The sequence below is a fragment of the Hibiscus syriacus genome, unplaced genomic scaffold (assembly GCF_006381635.1).
Source record: "Hibiscus syriacus cultivar Baekdansim isolate YM2019G1 unplaced genomic scaffold, ASM638163v2 tig00008013_pilon, whole genome shotgun sequence".
Classification (NCBI taxonomy): Eukaryota; Viridiplantae; Streptophyta; class Magnoliopsida; order Malvales; family Malvaceae; genus Hibiscus; species Hibiscus syriacus.
Window position 1 is genome coordinate 440237 of NW_024062150.1, and position 21422 is coordinate 461658.

The 21422-nt window shown below is 36.5% G+C and overlaps 1 protein-coding gene and 1 pseudogene across 1 annotated transcript; one reads left to right on the forward strand and one right to left on the reverse strand.

Annotated features, from left to right (window-relative positions):
* Positions 1-2177: 2177 nt before the first annotated feature.
* On the forward strand, positions 2178-14705 carry LOC120201826 (protein STRUBBELIG-RECEPTOR FAMILY 6-like). Its single transcript, XM_039202362.1, has 16 exons — positions 2178-2370; positions 3026-3158; positions 3249-3320; positions 3409-3474; positions 3563-3634; positions 3748-3819; positions 3933-4004; positions 4086-4151; positions 4244-4306; positions 4399-4715; positions 12691-12974; positions 13094-13365; positions 13584-13716; positions 13839-13981; positions 14061-14217; positions 14374-14705. Exons 1-16 carry the CDS (start codon positions 2268-2270, stop codon positions 14524-14526), a joined length of 2178 nt encoding a protein of 725 aa, XP_039058293.1. The 5' UTR covers positions 2178-2267; the 3' UTR covers positions 14527-14705.
* A 2179-nt stretch (positions 14706-16884) lies between these two features.
* Positions 16885-17978, reverse strand: LOC120201827 (annotated as a pseudogene).
* Positions 17979-21422: the final 3444 nt, after the last annotated feature.

Here is a 21422-nt window from a genome sequence, read left to right on the forward strand (position 1 = left end):
AAATGAAAACTGAGAAAAAATGAAATTATTATTATACTTTCTTATTTTTGGGGACTTCAGTTTGGGGCTATAATTCATGTGCCTTTTTTTTAATAAAATGATTTTCTTATATGATTTTTGGTGGTATCCATGAATTCTTGACTCGAAAATTTTTTAAATTCAAGTCGAATTGTAAAATATAATTCGAATAACTCAAAATTTTTAGTAACTAGTAGATTTGTTTTCAATTTTGACTCGAGTCCTTGAACTTTGTATGATATATGTATATCACGTATAAAAAAAATATGAAGAAATATATTTGTATTGTATATATTGTTATAGAATGCCACTTAAATTGAAATTGAATAATATTATAATATTATAAATATTTACAATTAAATTTAAAAATAAACTCAAAAAATCGATTCGAATTTTATAAACTCGACTCGAAAATTTTTTCAAATTAAGTCCGAGGGATAAAATAAGATTCATCAACTCGAATAACTCGAAATTTTTAACTCAACTCTACCCGATTAAACATCGACCCCTACCCCAAACTTTCTAACCTGACCCGACAGCTTTTAGGACTTACAATTCTAATTTATAGTACTTTATGCCATTCTATTTTTTTCCTAAATCATTCGAATCTTTTTTACACTATTTATATATGTTCTTCATATTTAACTTGTATCTATAAATAAAGTAGGTTCATTTAAGTATTGTATATATATATATATATTCAAAACTACATATACAAATTTATCCTTGTAAGTATATTGAAAAATTAAATAAACATAGATTTACGTCAAATATGCATTTGTAAGGCCAAATAAATAACTAGGGTAAACTATGCCGATAGTCCCCCGTGTTTTTGGTCTAATCGACTTTGGTCATTGAAAAAAATTAAGAGGAAATGGTCATTAATATCATCAATCCGCCCGATTTAAGTCCATAACATTATCGATCCATCCGATTTCAGTCCTTAATGTTATTAATCCGTTCGATTTTAATCCCGCAACCATGTTAGTAACTTCAACAAAAGAGACTTAAAATAAAAAGGGTTAAACAAAATTAATAGCTTAGAGAATTAAATCGGATAGACCGATAACGTAAGGTACCATTTCACCTTAATTTTTTTTAATGACCAAAATCAGTCAGACCGATAATAAAATGTACTATCAGCATAGTTTACCCAAATAACTAATAAACCAAAAGGGAGGTTGGATGCACATGCAACCATTTCTGGTTATGAGAGTTTATGCCACGCACATTCCAAAATGTCATTATCATTCTACTCATCACCAGTCTAATCATTTAAGAATCTACACTTGTATTAAAATTTAGGGAAAATTATATGATTAGTATATTGGCCATCACTTGCCTTTCGTTTTGATTACACAATTATTTTATTCTTTAAAATTATATTGACCGTTTAAATTTTGATTTTATTTTACTCACCTATCATTAAAAATCAATAATGATATTAATGTGTCACGAAAATATAATATCACATCAATACTGATAAAATAAAAAAAATATCACGTCAATAATTTTGTTAATTTTTTAATTGTAAGTGACTAAAATAAAATCAAAACATAACATTAGACATGGTATTAAAAAATAATTGTGTGACTAAAACAAAATAAAAATAATAATTGAAGTACTAAACATGTAGTTTATCCTAAATTTTAGGCACAAACCTAAATAATTGTGAAGAGATAAATACTGTCCAAAACAAAAGGCAAGACCAACTCAAAATCAATGGTAATATTCTTACACAAATTGCAGGCTAAAACTAATACTGAGTTCCAAAAATAAAGTGAGAACTTCAAAGTCAAAAAGCGTATTAAGTCATGGATAAAACAGCGGTAGCATTTAAAAAGTAGCAATTATCAATGCTACATGCACCTACCAAAAGCGTATCCAACTCTCGACTTCTTTTGTATATGTAAATTAAAATATTATCTTAAGCATTATTTATTGAATTAAAATATTAATTATATTTGCTTTCTGTAAATGTTAACTTTATCACTGCCTTATTAATATTTTCTACATGTAAATAAATGCTACAGACATAGATGGTAATGTAAATTATTAGTAACATTTCCCTGGTTTTCGATTCTTCTGGTAAGTCGTGTCTGACAGCTTTTACTTGGTTATAGTGGCTAAAAGACGTAAATTTTGTAGAATTTAAAAAAAAAAGTATATTCTTTTTAAAGAATATTAAGTATAAACCCAAAATTCATTTTTGGTTTGTGGGAACTGGGAAGAGACCAGTTTGGAGAGAGATGGTGAAGCATTGTAGAAAAGGTTTGGTTTTGGTGCTGTTTACACTCTGCATTTTGGGGTTTAATCCCCCATGTTCAAATGCTGCAACAGATCAAGGAGATGGTTTGTGTTACTTTGCTTCTTCCGTTTTCACCTTATCTGTGATTTTTGGTGTTGGTTTTTGGTTGGGTTTCTTATTGTTATCTGCTTCGAGCTGCTTGTGGCTTGAAATGAACTTCCTTGATTGCATTGTCTTTTTCTTTAACTTTGTTAGTGTTGTTTATTTTTTATAAAGCTTTTACCTTGCTTTTCAAAGATGGGTACTTGTTGATTTTGGGGATAAGATTGTGAAGTTTTAGTATTTCAGATGCCACTTTAATTCAGAGATTTCTAGGATTTTTATTCCTGGACAAAATTTATAATCTTTTTTGCTCTTCTCTGAATTGTTGCTGACTGAAAATTTCAATCTTTCTCCCCACAGTTTAAATTGCAAAATGGTCATTCCTCTCTGCCTGCAACGCTTAAGCTTTTTCCCTGTTCGGAAACGAAATATCGTCCCTTGAAACCGAGATCTAGTTTTCCAATGTCCATGTTTTATTGGTGTTCCAGTAGTTTTGGCTAAATGTCTGACCAAACATTTTACAGATCTGTTAAACATTACATTTGTGTGCATGGAAGCACACTACTATTACTATGAGTGATTTCGATGAATGTTTAGAATAGAGAAGTTGAAGAATTTAAGACTTGTGATTAGAACTTGTCTCCTTGGGATGTGCAGCTTCTGCCTTAGGGGTTATGTTCAGCAATTTAAACTCACCGCCGCAGCTAACTGGGTGGACCGCTAACAATGGTGACCCTTGTGGGCAGCCCTGGAAAGGTGTTACTTGCTCGGACCAACGTGTCACTGAAATGTAATTTCTTTGTTTATGATTTTCATTCAAGATATCTTGTCCTATCTCAGCTGATGCTAACTAAAAAACGTTGCCTTTTTCTTTCTTCAGTAAACTGTTGAATCTTGGACTTTCCGGGTCAATGGGTTACAGCCTTCAAAACTTGACATCGTTGAAGGAATTGTAGGAAATTTAATCTTTACAAGTGGATTGGTTTCTTTTCTTATATTTATATGGTTATCTTTATACTCTTATTTGAACAAATCTGCAGGGACTTGAGCAATAACAATATTGCGGGCGATATACCATATAACATTCCTCAGAACTTGCAGCGATTGTATTATTCAAATGTGCATTTGTTTGCTTTTCTTTTTTTCTTTTTTTCTTTAATGATTTTATTTAACATAATGTTCATTTGTCTGCAGAAATCTTGCATTTAATCAATTTACTGGAAGTGTCCCTTATTCCATCAATCAGATGCATTCTCTTCAATACCTGTATTGTTCCAAATATTTGTTTTTTTCGAAACGAAGTCTGAAGACATTTAAATGGTCAGTAGACGTTTAAACTCTCACACTCTTCCTTTTCTTTTCCATTTCTGGAAATGCAGAAATCTTGGACATAACCAGTTGCAGAACCAATTGAGTGACATGTTCGGACCACTTTCTTCCCTCTCCACATTGTAAGATGTTTTTCCTACCACTATTCAGATTATATTGTTTTCTATAGATGTCTGTCTTTAAGCTGATTTAACTGAAAGATTAAGTTAACAGTAATCATTATTCCTTGCTTCAGGGATCTCTCTTTCAATTCTCTGACTGGTGATCTCCCTGAGAGTTTTAAGAACCTTACTAGTATGAATTCTATGTAAGTATTATCGGAAATATCTTTTGTGGAACAAATGTATATGGTCGAATTTCCATAAATGTATTGTTTTCTCATTTGCAGGTACTTGCAGAACAACCAGTTTACAGGCACTATTGATGTCCTTGCCAATCTTCCCCTTGACAATCTGTGAGTAACCCGTATTTCAGTCTTTTGTTTCCTTATATTGTAAATAACCCTGTATTATTGGCCTTTGTGATAATTGTTTCTCCATCTCACAGATATTTCTCCAGTAACCGTTTTACCGGCTGGATTCCTGATCAATTGAAAAGCATCAATTTGCAGTAAGCATTTGACTTCATTATTGAGTGCCGTGACTTCAATTTTTTTGTATAGAAGTCCTTTGCAATTTCAATCTGAATAATATTCATTGTAGGAAGGATGGTAATTCATGGAGCTTGGGGCCTGCGCCTCCACCTCCACCTGGTACCCCTCCTGCCACTAGAAATAATAGAAATCACAAATCCGGTGGCAATAGTTCACCATCTGATGGTGCCTCTAGTGCTTCTAGTGGCGGGGGTAGCAAATCGGGGATTGGAGGTGGAGGCATAGCAGGAATAGTAATATCCATCCTTATCGTCGGGGCTATTGTAGCATTCTTTCTAGTGAAGAGGAGATTGAGGAAGCCATCCTCAGACATTGAAAAGCGTGATAATCAATCGTTTGCTCCTCTTCCTTCTAATGAAGTACAAGGTAACTCCTCGTAGTAAATCTGCAACTCGGCATGGTGGCCAGTTGAATGTGACCATAAACCTATCTATATTGTTTGCTCAGTTGCATGTAATGCTGCTGCATTGGATTTATCATGAAGAGATCTTGTGTCTTTCATTGCAGCTTCGACAGTTATAAACTTACGTTTGTAGTTATTAAATATATTAAGAATATTTACGAATTTCATTTAGAACTTATTTCCTTTTCGTAAGTTTGGACTCTGCATGAAGCTTGAAATTTGCGAGTGTAAATAATAAATATAACTTAAGGTAGTAGAAATGCAAAGAACTTATAATGTAAACAATTCAGTAGGTTAGAAGAAAATATGCTTTAGTGAAGATTCCTTCTTGGAGGGCTCAGTTGCCTCCTAGAGTTGAGTCCTTTATGTGGCAGGTTGTTCTAGTAAAGTTGGCTATTAAAACAGAACTTATTAAAAGAGGTATTCAAGGAATCGAAGACGTGTTATGCCCACTTTGCAGGATGGAGGAAGAGTCTCCCTCGCATCTGTTTTTCTCTTGTTCGGTGGGGTGGTCTATTTGGAACAAATTCTTGAACTTTTGGAAGATTAAGTCTGTTCTTCATGCTAATGCTAAAAGCTTTCTTCTGGCTTGGGATGCCTTGAAGACTAACTCTTCGATTTGGTCTTTCATTCAAGGGGTCGTTCTCTGGACCACTTAGAAAATTCGGAATTTTATTGTGTTTGAAGGGGGGAAGTTAGATATGGCAGAATATTTCTTCTTAGTAAGGTTTAGGCTTGCTTCTTGGTTCCTAGCAAAGCATAAAGGGGTTTCTGTTCTTAAGGATATTCTTATTTCAGATCCTTCCTTAGGGGACTCTTGTTCCTTCCATTCTAATCAGATCGTATCTAAGAAGAATAGGTATTATAACAAATATATTCATTGGTAAAAAATGGCGAGTAGAGCGAGAGTGAGAGAGGAGCGAAATAACACTGTGTCTTCTGATGGAGATAGAGTGGTGTCGGGAGGTGGATCGTGGGTAGCATTCGTTGACAATCTTAGTAGGAGAGTGCATAGAAGTGTATTATGGGATCGTTTTAGCCTTTATGGTAAGGTGATTAAAGTTTTTATTCCGTTTGTTAATAGAAGACCTAACTATAAGGACAAGACGTTTGCCTTTGTGCACTTTGCAAGCAAGGAGGATTTGGTTAATGCTAAGGAGAAGATGAACAACGTCCTCATTGATGGGAGGAGAATATTGGTGTCATATGCGAAATATCAGAGGAGTAGTTTTCCGAGGAACTTGAAGTGCAATAGTGTCGCAGAGGCTGGAGGTGGAGGTGTAGGTGTAGAGATATCGAAAAGGAAAAATGCATCTAGCCAAGTTGTTGAGGCAAGAAAGAAGGAGATGATGAACAGGTTCCATGATGGCAGAACATATAAGGATACGGTAGTAGGTTTGAAAAAAGTTGAGGGTCAGCAATCCAGAAACCTTGGTGACAAGAGAGAGGAGAAGAAGCCTTTGGATTTCTTCATTCCAATGGAGGAAAGATCATGGCTGAGGTCGTCTTTAACAGGTATAGTTAAAGCGATATTTGAGGTTGAATTTGTGCAAAGGGCATTGAGAAGAGAGGGAATCAATGTCAAGGTAATTAGATGGGGATATGTGAAAAATGCATGTTTGATAGTATTCCAGTCTGTGGAGGAGAAAGAAGCAGCAATGGAAGATAAGTGGGAGGCTTTGTCCTTTTGGTTTGAACGGTTGGAGTCTGTGATAGAAGAGAAGGGTGTTCCATTACCTTATTGTGCAGTATCCATGATGGGCGTTCCGTTAAACTGTTGGTCAGTTTCATTTTTTACCAGTTTGGCATCGAGATGGGGCAAATTAGTGAAGATTCAAGAGCAGACAGCTCAAAGAGTTTATTGCAGGGTGGCTCATATGTTATTAAGGGTTGAAAGCCCGTTCGACATCCCTCCACATGTCATCATTAACACTTATGGAAGGTCCTTTACTATCAAGATTAAGGTAGACAACAGCGATGATTTCTTTCCTGAGCTTGAAGATGGGGTTGATGAAGATGGTTCTGAAGGAGGAACAGTGGATCCTTGGGAGGAGGTTTCGGCGGATGGGAGCAAAGGGGAGGATCGAGGAGGTCTGCAAGGGCAGTTGAATTTCAAGCAGATGCCAGACTCTAGGAACAGGGCTGAAGTGTGGGTTTGAGGTACTTCACAGCGGGTGGTTCAATGAACGAGGGAAATTTGAAAAAAAAAACGCTGATGCCAATGATAGTTTAAATGTTGACCTTTGTACTGAGGGGACGGTACTAGGTGAAGGTCTCAGCAAGCAGACTGTGTCAGGGGCTTTTTCTGATGGGAGGAAAAAGGTGGTCAGCTTAGAAGGAGACACCTCGGGGAAAGATAAAGTGGCCCAAGATGATGGGCTTATTTCCAGCAGGGGTAGGATGGAGGTATATGGGCCTGAGCAGATTAGTCCAACAATAAATAAATATGGGAACAAGATTGAAGCTTTAATATCAACTACACAGGTTGAAAATGGTATGCACTATGGGTCTGTGCCATTGTCCCAGCGGCGACCTTCTGGGAGGAGTGCGTCGGTTAGTAATGTTGATAGAGGCTTTCATAACATAGTTTATGCTAGGAGGTGGGATGCTAAAAGTTGTGGTGGTAAGGATGATGTTATTGGAGCAGGAGATGAGAAATAGGGGAGGACAGAAGCAATAGAGTGTTGGAAAGTATCCAATTTGTTGGGGGTAAAGTTTAAAGGAGGAGAAAAAGAATTCGTGACCAAAGTTGCTCCTTTGGTGAAGGATAGAGATGATTGAGGGGCGGTAGTTAGTTCAGGGGTTATGGTCATAAAATGAATTTGATGGTAGAATGGTCCATTATGTGTTGGAATGTTAGGGGTCTGGGTAGGAAGGTTAAAGCTCGAGCTATTCGGAGATTTGTTGAGAGAGAAAACCGACTATCTTATTTCTTCAAGAATCCAAATTAGATGTTGTTAGTGCTATGTTAGGAAGGAAAATGGGAGGGAAAATCCTTAATGGTTTGGTTGTTGTGCCTGCTTTAGGTTCGGCTGGTGCACTAATAACAATGTGGAATCAGAAGGTATTTGTGGTTAAGGAAAAGGTCATCCAGACTAGATTTGTGGCATTAAAGGGATGGATGGATGGTATACCAAACATTTGTTGTTTCATAAATGTCTATGGTCCAAGTGTGGAGGCTGATAAAGAGTCGTTTTTCAAAGAATTAACTTCATTTCTGGAACATGTTGACTGTCTAGTGTACTTAGGTGGAGATTTCAATGCCCTTTTGACTCAGGAAGAGAAAATGGGTGGTGCTGTGAATTTGATTTCGATGAATACTTTTCGAGATTTTGTTTCTAAGGCAAATTTAATTGATTTGCCTTTAGTGGGAGGTCAGTTCACGTGGTGTAATAATAGGGAAGTTCCCACTTTTGAGAGATTGGATCGGTTTTTAGTTGATCATAGTTTTTTCTCGCAATTCCCAAAGATTAGCCAAACTTTGCAGCATCGGTCCATTTCTGATCACAACATTATTCTGTTGGAGAATAGGGAATGTAATTGGGGGCCGAAGCCGTTTAGACTGTTTAATTATATGTTGGAGGAGGAAGGGTTTAGCGAATTGTTGACAAAAGAGCTGCTCAAACTGGGTGCACAGGAAAACTTGATGTCCATTTCCAAAACACTTAACCGGGTGAAGGATGTGGCAAAAAATTGGTCTGGTAAGGGTTATCTTCAATTACCAGGTAAAATCGGAACGTTGGAGTCTACGATCCAGGATATGGAAATGAAATTGCAACAAGGGTCTTCCTTGGTGTCAATGAATTCTATTGTTGAAGCAAAGAGAGATTTATGGGAGCTACAAAAGAAGGAAGAATCAATTTGGGTGCAAAAGTCTAGATTGAAATAGAGATTGGAGGGTGATAAGAACACAAAGTTTTTCCATCACAGTGCAGCAATTAGAGGGAGGATAAACTGCATTAAAGCCCTCAAAGTTGATGGTGAAGTTATAAAAGATCCTAGGTCAATTAAAGCTTCAGTGATGGAGTTCTTCAAGAGGTTGTATAATCATAAAAACACCCTGGAGGCAAAGGACTTAAATCTGGATTTTCTTAAGCTCTCGGAAGGTCAGTGTTTAGCATTGGAGAAGCCTTTTTCTGAAGAGGAAGTTTGGGGAGCTATTGTTCATTTGGATATCAACAAAGCTCTGGGTCCGGATGGTCTGAACTTAGGGTTTTTAAAGAAGTTCTGGAATATTTTGAAGGATGATATGATGCGGTTTTTTAGGGATTTCTATGTGGGGAAGGAGTGGGAGCCGGAGGTGAATTTTTCCTTCATTTCTCTTATTCCAAAAAAGGCAAATCCGGAGGGGTTGGAAGATTTTAGGCCAATTAGCCTAGTGGGAGGTCTATATAAAGTTATTTCTAAGGTCTTAGCTAGAAGGCCGAGTTTGTGTATTAATGATATTATGAGTCCGTCCCAATTTGCTTTTATTCTGGGGAGGAACATCTTGGACTGCTCTTTTATTGCAAATGAGAGTATTAATTTTTGGAGAAAGAGAGGGCTGAAGGGAGCAGTCTTCAAGGTGGATTTTAAGAGAGCTTATGACTCGGTGGATTGGAAAATTTTGATACGAATAATGAGCAAAATGGGGTTTGGTGATAAGTGGAGGTCGTGGATGTACCAATGTATGTCAACTGTTGAGATTTCGGTTTTAGTAAATGGGTCTCCTACGGAGAAATTTCATACATCCAGGGGTCTGAGACAAGGATGTTCGCTTTCACCTATGCTTTTCAACTTGGCTGCTGAGTTGTTGCATTTGTTGTTAACTAAAGCAGTGGATTTGGGACTGCTTTCGGGGTTTGATTTAGGAGTGCAGGACCGAGCATTCAAGTTGTCACATCTTCAATTTGCGGATGATCTTATAATTTTCAGTAAAGGCTCTATTCGTGAGTTGAGGAATGTTAGAAGAGTGTTACTTATTTATGAGCTTCTGGTGGGGTTGAAGTTAAATCTAGGCAAAAGTAGGATTTTTGGAGTAAATGTTGAAGAGGGGGAGTTAACTACTTGGGCAGACGTTATTGGCTGCTTGGTTGGATATCTTCCATCTGAATATTTAGGACTGCCTCTGGGGTACAAGAGGAATTTGGCTGCTATGTGGGATCCTATAGTGGCGAGATTTCATGCTAAATTGAGTGGTTGGATAGCTAATTCTTTGTCGATAGCGGGAAGGGTTGTATTGATCAAATCAGTGCTTTGCTCTCTACCGGTCTATTTTCTTTCTATGTTCAGAATTCCAGCTACTGTGCTACTTAAACTTAACTCTATCATGGCTTCATTTCTGTGGGGGGATGGTTGACAAGAAGAAAATCCATTGGGTCAACTGGAAGTTGGTTACTAAACCAAAAAAACTGGGGGGTCTAGGGGTCCCTAATCTAGCACTAATGAATCGAGCCTTACTAGAGAAATGGATATGGAAGTTTACTTCTGAAAAGAAGTCTTGGTGGAAGAGAGTGGTTTGTGTTGTTTACAATCTAGATCCGAATTCCATTATTATGGGGAATTCGTGGTTAGCTCGTACATCGTGGATTTGGAAAGGTGTGGTGAAAAACTTCTTTAACAGTGATGATTTTGGAGATTGTCTTAGAAGGAATATGCGTTTGAAGGCAGGAAATGGGGAAGCTGTGGAGTTTTGGAATGATGTATGGTTGGGTGATGTTCCCTTGAAAATTTTGTTTCCTAGACTTTATGTTCTATCAAATAATAAAGCGGGTAAAGTGAAGGAGTTTATGGTGAATAATACCTCGGGTTGGGTGTGGGACATCCAAATGAGAAGGAATTTGGCTGACTGGGAAATTGAACAGTGGCTGCAGTTGATCATTATGTTGAATAATATCTCCCTTTTTCCTGCGTAAGATGATTGTTGGATTTGGTTAGGGAATGGTGAAGGAATTTCACAACAAAGTCTTGTATAAACTCTTTCTTTGACCAAGGTGGTTTTGAGCAGAATCATGTGAATTGGGAAAAAAATATTTGGACAGGGTTAGCTCATCCAAGGGTGAAAATGTTTGTTTGGCAATTAGTGCAGCAAAGAGTACCGGTTAAAGAGGAGTTAGCAAAGAGAGGTGTTGCAGAGATTGTTGATCAGCTTTGTGTTTTGTGTGGTCGGGAGGTGGAATCAGTTTCCCATTTATGTATGCATTGCAGGGTTGTGTGGGGTCTATGGTCTTCCTTCTTGAAAATGTGGGATGTGTCATTGGTGATTCCAAAGTGTTCCATGGATTTTTCAATTTTGTGGGATGATTTTATGACTAACTCCTTGATTTGGAAATTCATTCCTAGGGCAGTGATGTGGTCAGTTTGGAAATGTAGAAATGAGATTATCTTTCAGAAAGTAAAGCTGGATTTGGTCAGATTATCTTTCATTGTAAGATTTACAGTGGCTTCCTGGTTTAGTGCTCGTTTTAAGGATGTGGGTATTCCTTTAGATTCTCTAGTAGGTGATTTGAAACTTGTTGATTCGGCAGGCAGATCAGGAAGGGGTTGCTCTCGATAAGCTTGTTGGGTTTCTCCACCGGATGGGTTTCTAAAGTTAAACGTTGATGGAGCGATGGTTTCGGGGTGGGAAAAAGGTGGTATTGGTGGTCTGATTCGGAATAGCAGAGGACTATTGCTACAGTGGTTCTCTGAATCAGTAGGGGGTGGTCCTCCTATCTTGGCAGAGTTGTTGGCAATTAAAAGAGGGATTTGTTTTATGGAGGAGTTGGGTTTGGTCCCAAATCAGAGATTTATCGTGGAATCAGACTCATCTATCGCTCTGAAGTGGATCCAGAATCCGGGTTTAAGCCCCCCTTTGCATCTATCCTTGGTGAAGGATATAGTTTCGCTTTTGACTGGAAAAGATATTATATTTAGGCATATTTTGAGGGCGGCAAACTGGGAAGCTGACAAACTAGCTAAAGATGGGATAGGGTGATTTTTGGGTTATTTGATCGTGTTGATTAGTGGGAGTGTATTTTCATGTTTGTTAGGTGGTTTTTTTAAGTCTTATGTTCTGCAGTAGAAAGTCGAGGAGTTTGTTCAGTCTTTGTAATTTGGCTCTTGTGAATAAAAGTTTCTTGGCACTGTTTTCCTCCTTTGTTCCTTCATGTTACTTTCATAACATGGCAGGGCTTGAAGGAGGTTTTTAATGAGGCCTATTTTCTATAAAAAAAAAATCAGATCGTATCTATTTTCTTTGGTCTCCTCCTATGGGGTTTGTTAAACTGAATGTGGACACAGCTACTACAAAGGATTGGAAGAAGAACGGTTTAGGAGGAGTTTTAAAGGATTCCTCAGGATCGACCTTAGGCTCTTTCAAGCTTTCTACTGGTCCGGGGCCTCCGACTTTTATGGAATTAAAAGCTATTCAGAAGGGACTGTTATTCTTTGCTGATTTTTGAGAGAGGATCAAGGACCGTTTGATTATTGAAAGTGACTGTAAGGTGGCAGTCGATTGGGTTAAGGAGACTGAATTATGTCCTGATGTTTACACTTTTATGATTAAAGATATTGTTCATAGGCTTAATGAGCTGATGCCTTAGCTAAAGAAGGAATTGGCTGAGCTAGTGTGGCTGTTTTATGGGTGGTTTATGGTTGCTCTGTGTTTTCTGGTTCTGTTAAGTCTGTTTCCAGGTCGTATCTTATGTATGTTCCTATGTTCAATAAAATTTTAAGACACTCTTTTCCTCATTCCGCTGACTAAGGAGCTTCCCTACAAGCTCCAATTAATCAAGAAGGGATTTTTTAAAGAGGCCTGAAATTCTTATAATAAAAAAAATTCCTTCTCGACTCCATGATTTGATAAGCTTTTAATTTTTAAGCGTTTTGTTTGCTTTTCTCATATCTATGTTAATTACTTTTTTAATAATCTAAAACCTTTTTAATTTGCTCGTTCTCATGGTTAAAATTGTATTGCAGAAATGAAATCCATACAGTATTCCTCTTCTGCTGACACCAAGACCTTTGACACAGCTCCTTCGATAAACCTCCGACCCCCACCTGTTGACCGTCACAAATCATTTGATGAAGAAAACTTTTCCAAAAATCCCATTGTTGTTAAGAAAGCTGTCCCAGCTCCTGAAAATGTTACATCATATTCAATAGCAGACCTCCAGATGGCTACGGGCAGTTTCAGCCTGGAATATCTTCTTGGTGAAGGATCGTTTGGATGTGTTTATCAAGCTCAATTTGAAGATGGCAAGGTGTGTCTTCCTCCTGCAAAATCTATAGCCATTGTCATTGATCTTCACAATTGTTTGCTAATATTGTCATTTATGTGCCTTAAGAATTTTCTACTCTCTACTCACCTGGACTGCCATAGGTTCTTGCTGTGAAGAAAATAGATTCGTCAGTTCTTCCCAGTGAAATGTCCGACAATTTTTTAGAGATGGTTTCAAACGTGTCCGAGTTGCATCACACAAATGTCACAGAGCTGGTTGGCTATTGTTCAGAGCATGGACAGCACCTACTTGTCTACGAGTTCCACAAAAATGGCTCACTCCATGACTATCTGCATCTATCAGATGAGTACAGCAAGCCTTTGATCTGGAATTCCCGTGTCAAAATTGCTCTGGGAACTGCACGCGCATTAGAGTAAGTGAATAGTTTGATATTGAACAACGATAGCTATTATTTCATCTCAATTTATATCACCACCGCAAATGGAAGGAGCTAAAGCTGAGTCCCCCAGTCTCCAGCATCTTTTATTTTCCTCTCCTCTTCTTTTCCATTATGCTATGTTTTGGCATTTGCATAATCTGATTCTGTATCTTGTACAAGTTTGCAAACTCGATAAAAAGGGTTTTTCTCAGGTACTTGCACGAAGGTTGCTCACCGTCTGTTGTTCATAAGAATATCAAGTCGGCAAACATCGTGCTTGATGCTGAGCTCAATCCTCACCTCTCAGACTCTGGCTTGGCAACCTTTATTCCAAATGCAGATCACGTAACTTTCCCCACTATCTCTGCTTGTACAACATTTATTTGATCGATGGAATTCCTTATTCTGGTTTCTTGCATTGCATATCTTAATTGGCATTCCTCAAAGTGTCTCCATTCGGTAAACAGGTATTAAGTCGTGATGATGTTACTATGTCCGGATACGGTGCACCTGAAGTTACAATGTCTGGTCAGTACTCGCTTAAGAGTGATGTTTACAGTTTTGGAGTGGTTATGTTGGAACTTCTTACCGGACGTAAGCCATTCGATAGGTAAGGGATCACCTACGACGCATTTGGTTTGATGTACTAGCATCCCACATTTCTAACTAGTATGCAATTGTTTTAACAGCACAAGGCCAAGATTAGAGCAATCTTTGGTTCGATGGGCAACGCCTCAGCTGCATGATATTGATGCTCTATCTAAGATGGTCGACCCTGCGCTTGAAGGGCTTTACCCGGTTAAATCGCTCTCTCGGTTTGCAGATGTGATTGCTCTGTGTGTACAGGTAAATGTCTTGGTCCGAAAATACCAAAACTTGTGTCCTTTTTCTCGTTTCATCTACATTAGATCTCCAATGATTCGGATAAGCAACGAATTCGGAGAAAATGCCTCGTAAAACGCTTAACTGCTTTAGCATTTAACTGATCTTTTTGATCGACAGCCGGAGCCCGAGTTTCGACCTCCTATGTCGGAAGTGGTTCAAGCATTGGTTCGACTAGTGCAACGAGCTAACATGAGCAAGAGAACAATAGGGACAGATCAAGGTGCATCTCGGAGAACCAATACTGATGATTCGCATGACTACATGTCTTGAATGGATAATGCAGTAGGCGCTTGACTGTTTTAGTGAAGAGAACTTGAGATCAATGTTATTGTTTTATGGTAATATTGTTGTAGCTAATATAATATACCTCCTCTAACTTTAGCGTTAGTTTCAAATCAGTCCAGCACTTTGTAATATGTTGCAATATAGTCCAACCCCATTAGTTGAAATGACTAAGGTAGAGTGTTGTACTTTTATCAATCGGTCATGTCATATAGGCCCGAGTTGGACATTCAATTGTTTCGATTTGAAGTATCCGGAGGATGTCATATATATTACGATTATATTAGATATATATAGAATATAAAATATATCAGAAGGATGGACAATCAAACCTATTTATTTCTTGATTCAATAAAAGAAAAAAAGAAAAGAGGTAACTAGGGTTTCAAATAATGAGAGATGTAAAAAAAAGGCTCAATTACGTAGGGATCTTTTTTGTAAACATAGTACCTATTTAGATATGCTTGGATGACCATTCCCGTTATGAGAATGTACATAGCATGTCAACTTTTTTCTAAAATTATAACAAGTCAATTAAAATATTAATATAAATAAAATTATTTCATTATTAAAATTGAAGCATATGCTTAATGTGACCTAATATAATTTCTTGTCATTATATATATATATATCAATTTTATCATAATTTGAAACATTCAATAAATTTAATTTTTCATAGTTAGAAATTTTATTAATTTAATTTTTTTGCAATGTTATCAAATCAAATAAACTCATCATATCAAAGAAGTAATTAGATAATCGTATGTTGTCATAAAGGCATGAACCTTACCTTAATAGTTAAAGAAACTATTATTATTCCTAAAGGTTATAGGTTTTTTTATATTAAGCTAAGATGATTACAAAGTAGTACATATTCTAAATATTCTCAACCATTTGACAATGAACACTCAATTATCATTGTACAATAAAAATAACATGATAGTAATATGATATTTCTAAGATAAAAACAAGTAATTTAGGAAAATAAAATAATACAATTTTAAAATATAAAAGATTAAAATAATACAATTTTAAAATATATTGTATAGATTTTAAAGAACTAAAATTATTATTAAGCCATATCATTGTTCATGTCAAATATTTAATAACTAGTGACTTGTTTATAATAATATTTTAATTTATTTATTTATAATTTTTAGAAAAATAAAATAAATATCAACTACATTTTTAGGGTTTTCTTATTTTTTTTTAATCGCCTTTAGTCTCTCTTTTTTAGTCGCTTTTAATTTTTTTATTTATCTTTGTAATCGGGGTAACACTAATTTTGGTGTTGGTCACCGACCATCGATATTCATTGTTTTTCTTATTCTTTATTATATGGTATATTTTACTTTTTTTATTTTAATAATTTTTTCTTTATGGCCTGTCTTATTCTGCCTTTATGATATATTTTTCATTATTTTTGTGGCACGTTCTCAGACATTTGGTCGTTGTTCTTGTTTATTTTTTTTAGGGTTATATTTGACATTGTCACGACTAATTAAGATGGCGTTCATTTGTTATCATGATGATTTTTCATGTTTTGGACCCATAAGTTGAATTTGGATACGCGATTTGCGTTCGTAGATAATATTGTCAAGCCGCTCGATTCTGATTTGTTATTTGTCGATGGTCTTTCAAAAGCTTCATCTCTTTTGTGGTTCGTTTGTCAATGCGATCAAATCTGTTCGTATCTACCTTTTGTTTAAGTTTAATTGATTAATTTTTTTTACCTTTTTCGAGTATAATCCTTTTATGATCTTAAATAACTAAATTTCTTGTGTTTAGAAACATATCCTTAATCTTTATTTTAATTTAAATATTTTTTATTTTTAATAAAATTAACAGCTTCCGTAAATAAAAAAAAAAAACTTTTAGAGAAAAACCCTTTTATCAAACCTATAATTATTCTCCTTCCCTTGATCCATCTTTAAGAGCCAAGAGAGTCTCTTTGCAATATGTTTCCACGATAACAAGACAAGCTAAAACTATTACATATATCTGACATTTAATCTTTCATATTCATCAAATTGCATAAATAGTAAAAATATAATTTACAAATTCAAAGCTCCAACCCAACCATTTACAAGATAAATTCAAAATAAAAAAAGGGTTTAACATACTAAATAATAGTAAAGCCCTCTTAATTGTACTACATATTTTTTATATTATATAGTTTCATAATAATTTATAGATAATTTTAATTTTATATCTTTTAAATTTTATTTTTATAAGACTTATAATATTTATTTAATTCAACATTATAAAAATCTAGTGAAATAAAATAACAAAGACATTTGAAGTTTAAGATGATTAGAAGTATATAAAATAAAACTTGTTCAGGATGAACGAGTTCAGGTTTTAATAGAAGAGCTGAGGCTGTTTCTGATGATGTGTCACGAAGTCATCAAGCTTAACAGACACAGGCTCAACGTTCCCACTCAACTCAATCGATGTCTCAACTGGCTCCAAACCCAGGAACGATTCCAGGCTCGAGATTTGCTCTTTCAGCTCCAACTCGATCTCCATCGTTTCACTCGCTCCATAAACTTCATTCCCAATAGCCAGAACCCATAAAGGGTTATGAACTCGGTTGAGTCAACTCAGGAGCCATGATACAGCTTTTCTTAGCTGGAGGCTTAATTTGTTGAGGGAAGTTGAGCTTGGCTTTGTCCCCACGGATGCGCTTAGCGGCTTCATCGTAGGCTCGAGCCAGACTCGGGCGCCTTTGTGAGGATCTCTGATCTCAGCTGCCCATTTCCCCAATGGTCTTTGTCTGATTCCTCTGTAGATGTTCTTCCGAGTTCGCTCAGTCTTCCCCTCTTTCTCTTTGCCTCGCTTCGACTTCTGAATATCCTCGTTCGTCACTGAAAATCACCTCATTAAAAACAACAGTAAAGATTGTGTCTTTAAACTTGTCTTCTCTCTTACTTGATACTTTATTTCCTTAAACTGGAAAATCAAAACTTCAACATTTCCTCTTACATGAGACCACAGGTTAAGATTTTAAAACCATCAAAAACTATTCAGAAAAAATCAAGAACATGCAAGAAACAAATGGAAAAACAGGGGCTTCTGCAAAAAATAAAAATAAAATCCCAGAATTTGAAGAAAACCAGTAAGCAAAAATCGTACCTTTCTCAAGTTGTTTGCCTTTGGAACCGACCTTGTTGTTGTCGATTTGATCGAAGGAGTCTTTTCCATTGCTGCAACCTAGACCCAACAGGTCGGAAAATGTTTCGAGTTCAGACCAAAGATCCCGGGCAGTTAACTTCCGGCCACGCTTCACGGCGATGAAATCGGAAATGATTGCACCTCCACACATCTTCTATAGCGTCGTAACAAGAGTTTCAATGTTTTTTCGAGAAAGAAAGAGAAACGACAGAAACAAGATAAAAGGAACAGAAAGAAAAAGGGAATGCTTTTCTTTTCGGGTTCTCAGATTTATAGAGAGACGACGATTCCAATGCAACCAATCTCCGCAGATACAGACGATTTGGGGTCCTACGGTTTGTAATCCCTATTTTATATTAAAATTTGATATTTTATCTCTGTTTTACTTGCGTTTTTTTCTAGTAAAATCATCGATGATCGGTATATTTATTAATCTAATATTGGTTAGATTATATTTTTTGATTTAACATCCGTAGCAGTAAAACGCGCTTCCTGTCCCGCGCTATATGTTGATTTACCGCTACGTGTGGTATAGTGCTCATCCTGTATCGCGCTATACGCTAACATGACTTAGACGTGAGTATAGAACAAGCCCTGATCCGCACTATATATGTTTATCTGACACGTGGGGTATAGCGCGGTACAAGGGCGCGCTATACCTTTAATTACCCCTCAATCCTCCTTATAAATATCATCATCCTCTATTACATTCATCACATCATATTCTCTCAAATTCTCTCAAATACTCTCTTTTATTTAAGGTATATTTTATAATATTTTTAATATTATGTATTTAATTTATTTAAGCATTTTACTTTATTTAATATTTTACTAATATAATTTCTTTTGCAGATATATAATAGAAGGCGGTCTACTTCGTTTGGATAGAAATCATATATCTCGACACTTTGCTGATACGGTAACATTTTAACGTTTTAATTTAATTTAAATTATTTGTAATGATATTGATTTATTTAATGCATGATTATTAGATTAAGAATTAATTTGTGTAATTATTTAATTTTAGGAGAATGACCGTGTATTAGATCCTTTTATTAGGAATATTAAGTTAGTGATACCTAGCCGTGTCTTGCCATATTTAGTAGATGTTGGATTTGGTTACATAGGTAGATATCAGAGTCACTGTAAGATAGAACCATACCTTATTTCTGCCTTAGTAGAGCGGTGGAGGCCGGAGACCTACACATTCCATCTTCCGTGCGGAGAGTGCACGATTACACTTGAGGATGTTGCTATACACCTAGGGCTTCCGGTGGATGAAGATGTGATATCAGGGATCTCGCAGGGTTCCTGGACTACTTTGTGCCAGGATAATCTATGACGTGTCCCGAAAAGTTTTATCGGAGGTAGGATACCGTTAAATTGGTTAGATGCCAATTTTCGAGAGTTGAGCGCAGACGCCTCTGAGGATGAAGTTAAGATGTATGCACGGGCATGCATACTGCAGTTGAGCGCAACCTAGTTCATTGCATGTGGTTGCGATATCTTAGCGACTTTCGTCTGACCGGATCATTCAGTTGGGGCTCGACAGTTTTGGCTTTGCTGTACAGGGAGATGTGTGGAGCCACTGACTACAGGCGTAATGCTATCGGCGGACGTCTCCTGCTGCTGCAGTCTTGGGCATGGTATCGATTGTCCTTTTAATGTCCCGTTGTGAAGAACACATTCGTATTTCCACTACTTTTGAGGTAATTATAAAACTGATTTTGTATATTAATAATTTTATACATCGTATAATATTTTTTTCCTTGAATTGGTGGTCTACTGATAGGAAAATCATCAGGAGCTACCTGATGATTTAGAAAAAATTAAGGTGCTAATCGATCAGAAGGCTAACACACATGTATGAATTTTAATGTTTAAAAATCGATTTTAGATTATAGTTATATAATTAGATTATTATTTTGATAAAAAATTATATAATATTTGTTTTAGTTTGAATGGGTGTCATATTGTACTGATGATGTGAGGGCGGTGATCCCACCTGAGTTGAGTGGCCCATCAGATGTTTGGATGACGGTGATCCCTCTGATATGTTATGCGACTGTCGAGTGTCACTCTACTAATCGCGTGCTCCGACATTTTGGTTGTTTTCATCCAATTCCGGAAGCACCTCGCAATATGGACGAGTTGCATAGCTTAGATAGACGAGGCAAGACAGATACAGATTGGCTTGTGAGGCATCATGAGTGGGTCGTGTTGTGGGAGGATCGACATCGGCGCCTTCCCCGTAGAGAGTCCATTTTACTTGACCTCTTGAGTGTTACTGAAGGTTATTATGAGTGGTTCAATAGTAACAGGAAATCGTTTCTGCTTCATGAGGATGCACGAGGGCAGACCTTTCCGCAACGTCGACAGAGACGTTCACCGATACAGCACCATCGTCCCCCGACTCGTAGACGGAGAGCAGGTTCTTCCGGTTCATCCTCAGCTGCACCATCAAGACCTTCACAGCAGTCACCGCAGCCATTTATGATGTCGCAACCATATATGATGCCGTCGCCTTTCCATTACCAGATGCCGCCTTCGCCGCCTTCACCTGGTTTTATGACCCCGCCGCCGCTGCCGCCTTCAGCCTCATCACCCATGGCTGCAGCACAGACACCTCCTGTACAGTTTTCACACTCAGCGATGTCTGGGTTTTATGAGTTTTCCCAGTTTTCGCAGGCCGATGGGATAGTCAGTCATACACCTCCAGGGTCTCTATTCTATGGAGGTGCTTCATCGTCATCAGCTCCTCATCAACCTAATGTACATTCTCAGGACGACGACGGTGATGATGATGACAACGAGGAGTCAGAACCAGTGATACGAAGAAATCCTCCTCGAGACCGACAACCATCACCCTGCGGAACACATTCGCGTCGCAGACATTGTTAGATTTTTTTTATTATATTTTTATTTACTTTATTTTGTTAAATTGTAATTTTTTATTATTTCTCATTTAATACTTACTTTATTTTGTTAAATTTGTTGGATTTTTTTTAATGTATTTCAGTTAATTTTGTTTATTACCATTTAATATCAGTTATTGTAATTTGGTTATCATTTACCATTTAATTCTTATTGTAAGTTTATTGTATTTAAAATTATATTCAAATACCAAATTGTTATTAGTTTGATAAAATTTAATGATTGTGTTCGTTTTTTTAATCTTCATCAACGATTATCAAATTACATTAACTTGAAGTAAATGCAAATTAAAGTACAAGAATTATTATTTGATAAACAAATACATAATTTCCTCATCAATTGTTACTTGATGACAACAGAAGTGAACATGTTTTTCTAATGTGTCATGGGTTTCTACAATGCACACATCTTCTGTCTTGTCTAGATCTTTCTCGAATATCCATATCGCAATGAATTCGATTGGATTTTGGACGACCACGCTCCCTCAATAAACTCGGTTATGTTTCTCTTGAATGATATTTTAACACGCTCATTTGATACGAAAACAACGCCGGTTTCATCTTCTCGAATTTCACCATCATAATAAACAATAGCTGAAAGTCTCGTCATTCTTTGAGTTTAAAATGCGGCAATATTATATCTGCAAAAAAAAAATAACTGAAACAAACCTGATTAAATAAATTATATATGAACGAAAATATAACACAATAAATTTTTTACACATCAACGTAAATAATTTAAATAATATAATTTTATATTATTACCTGTACCGTAAA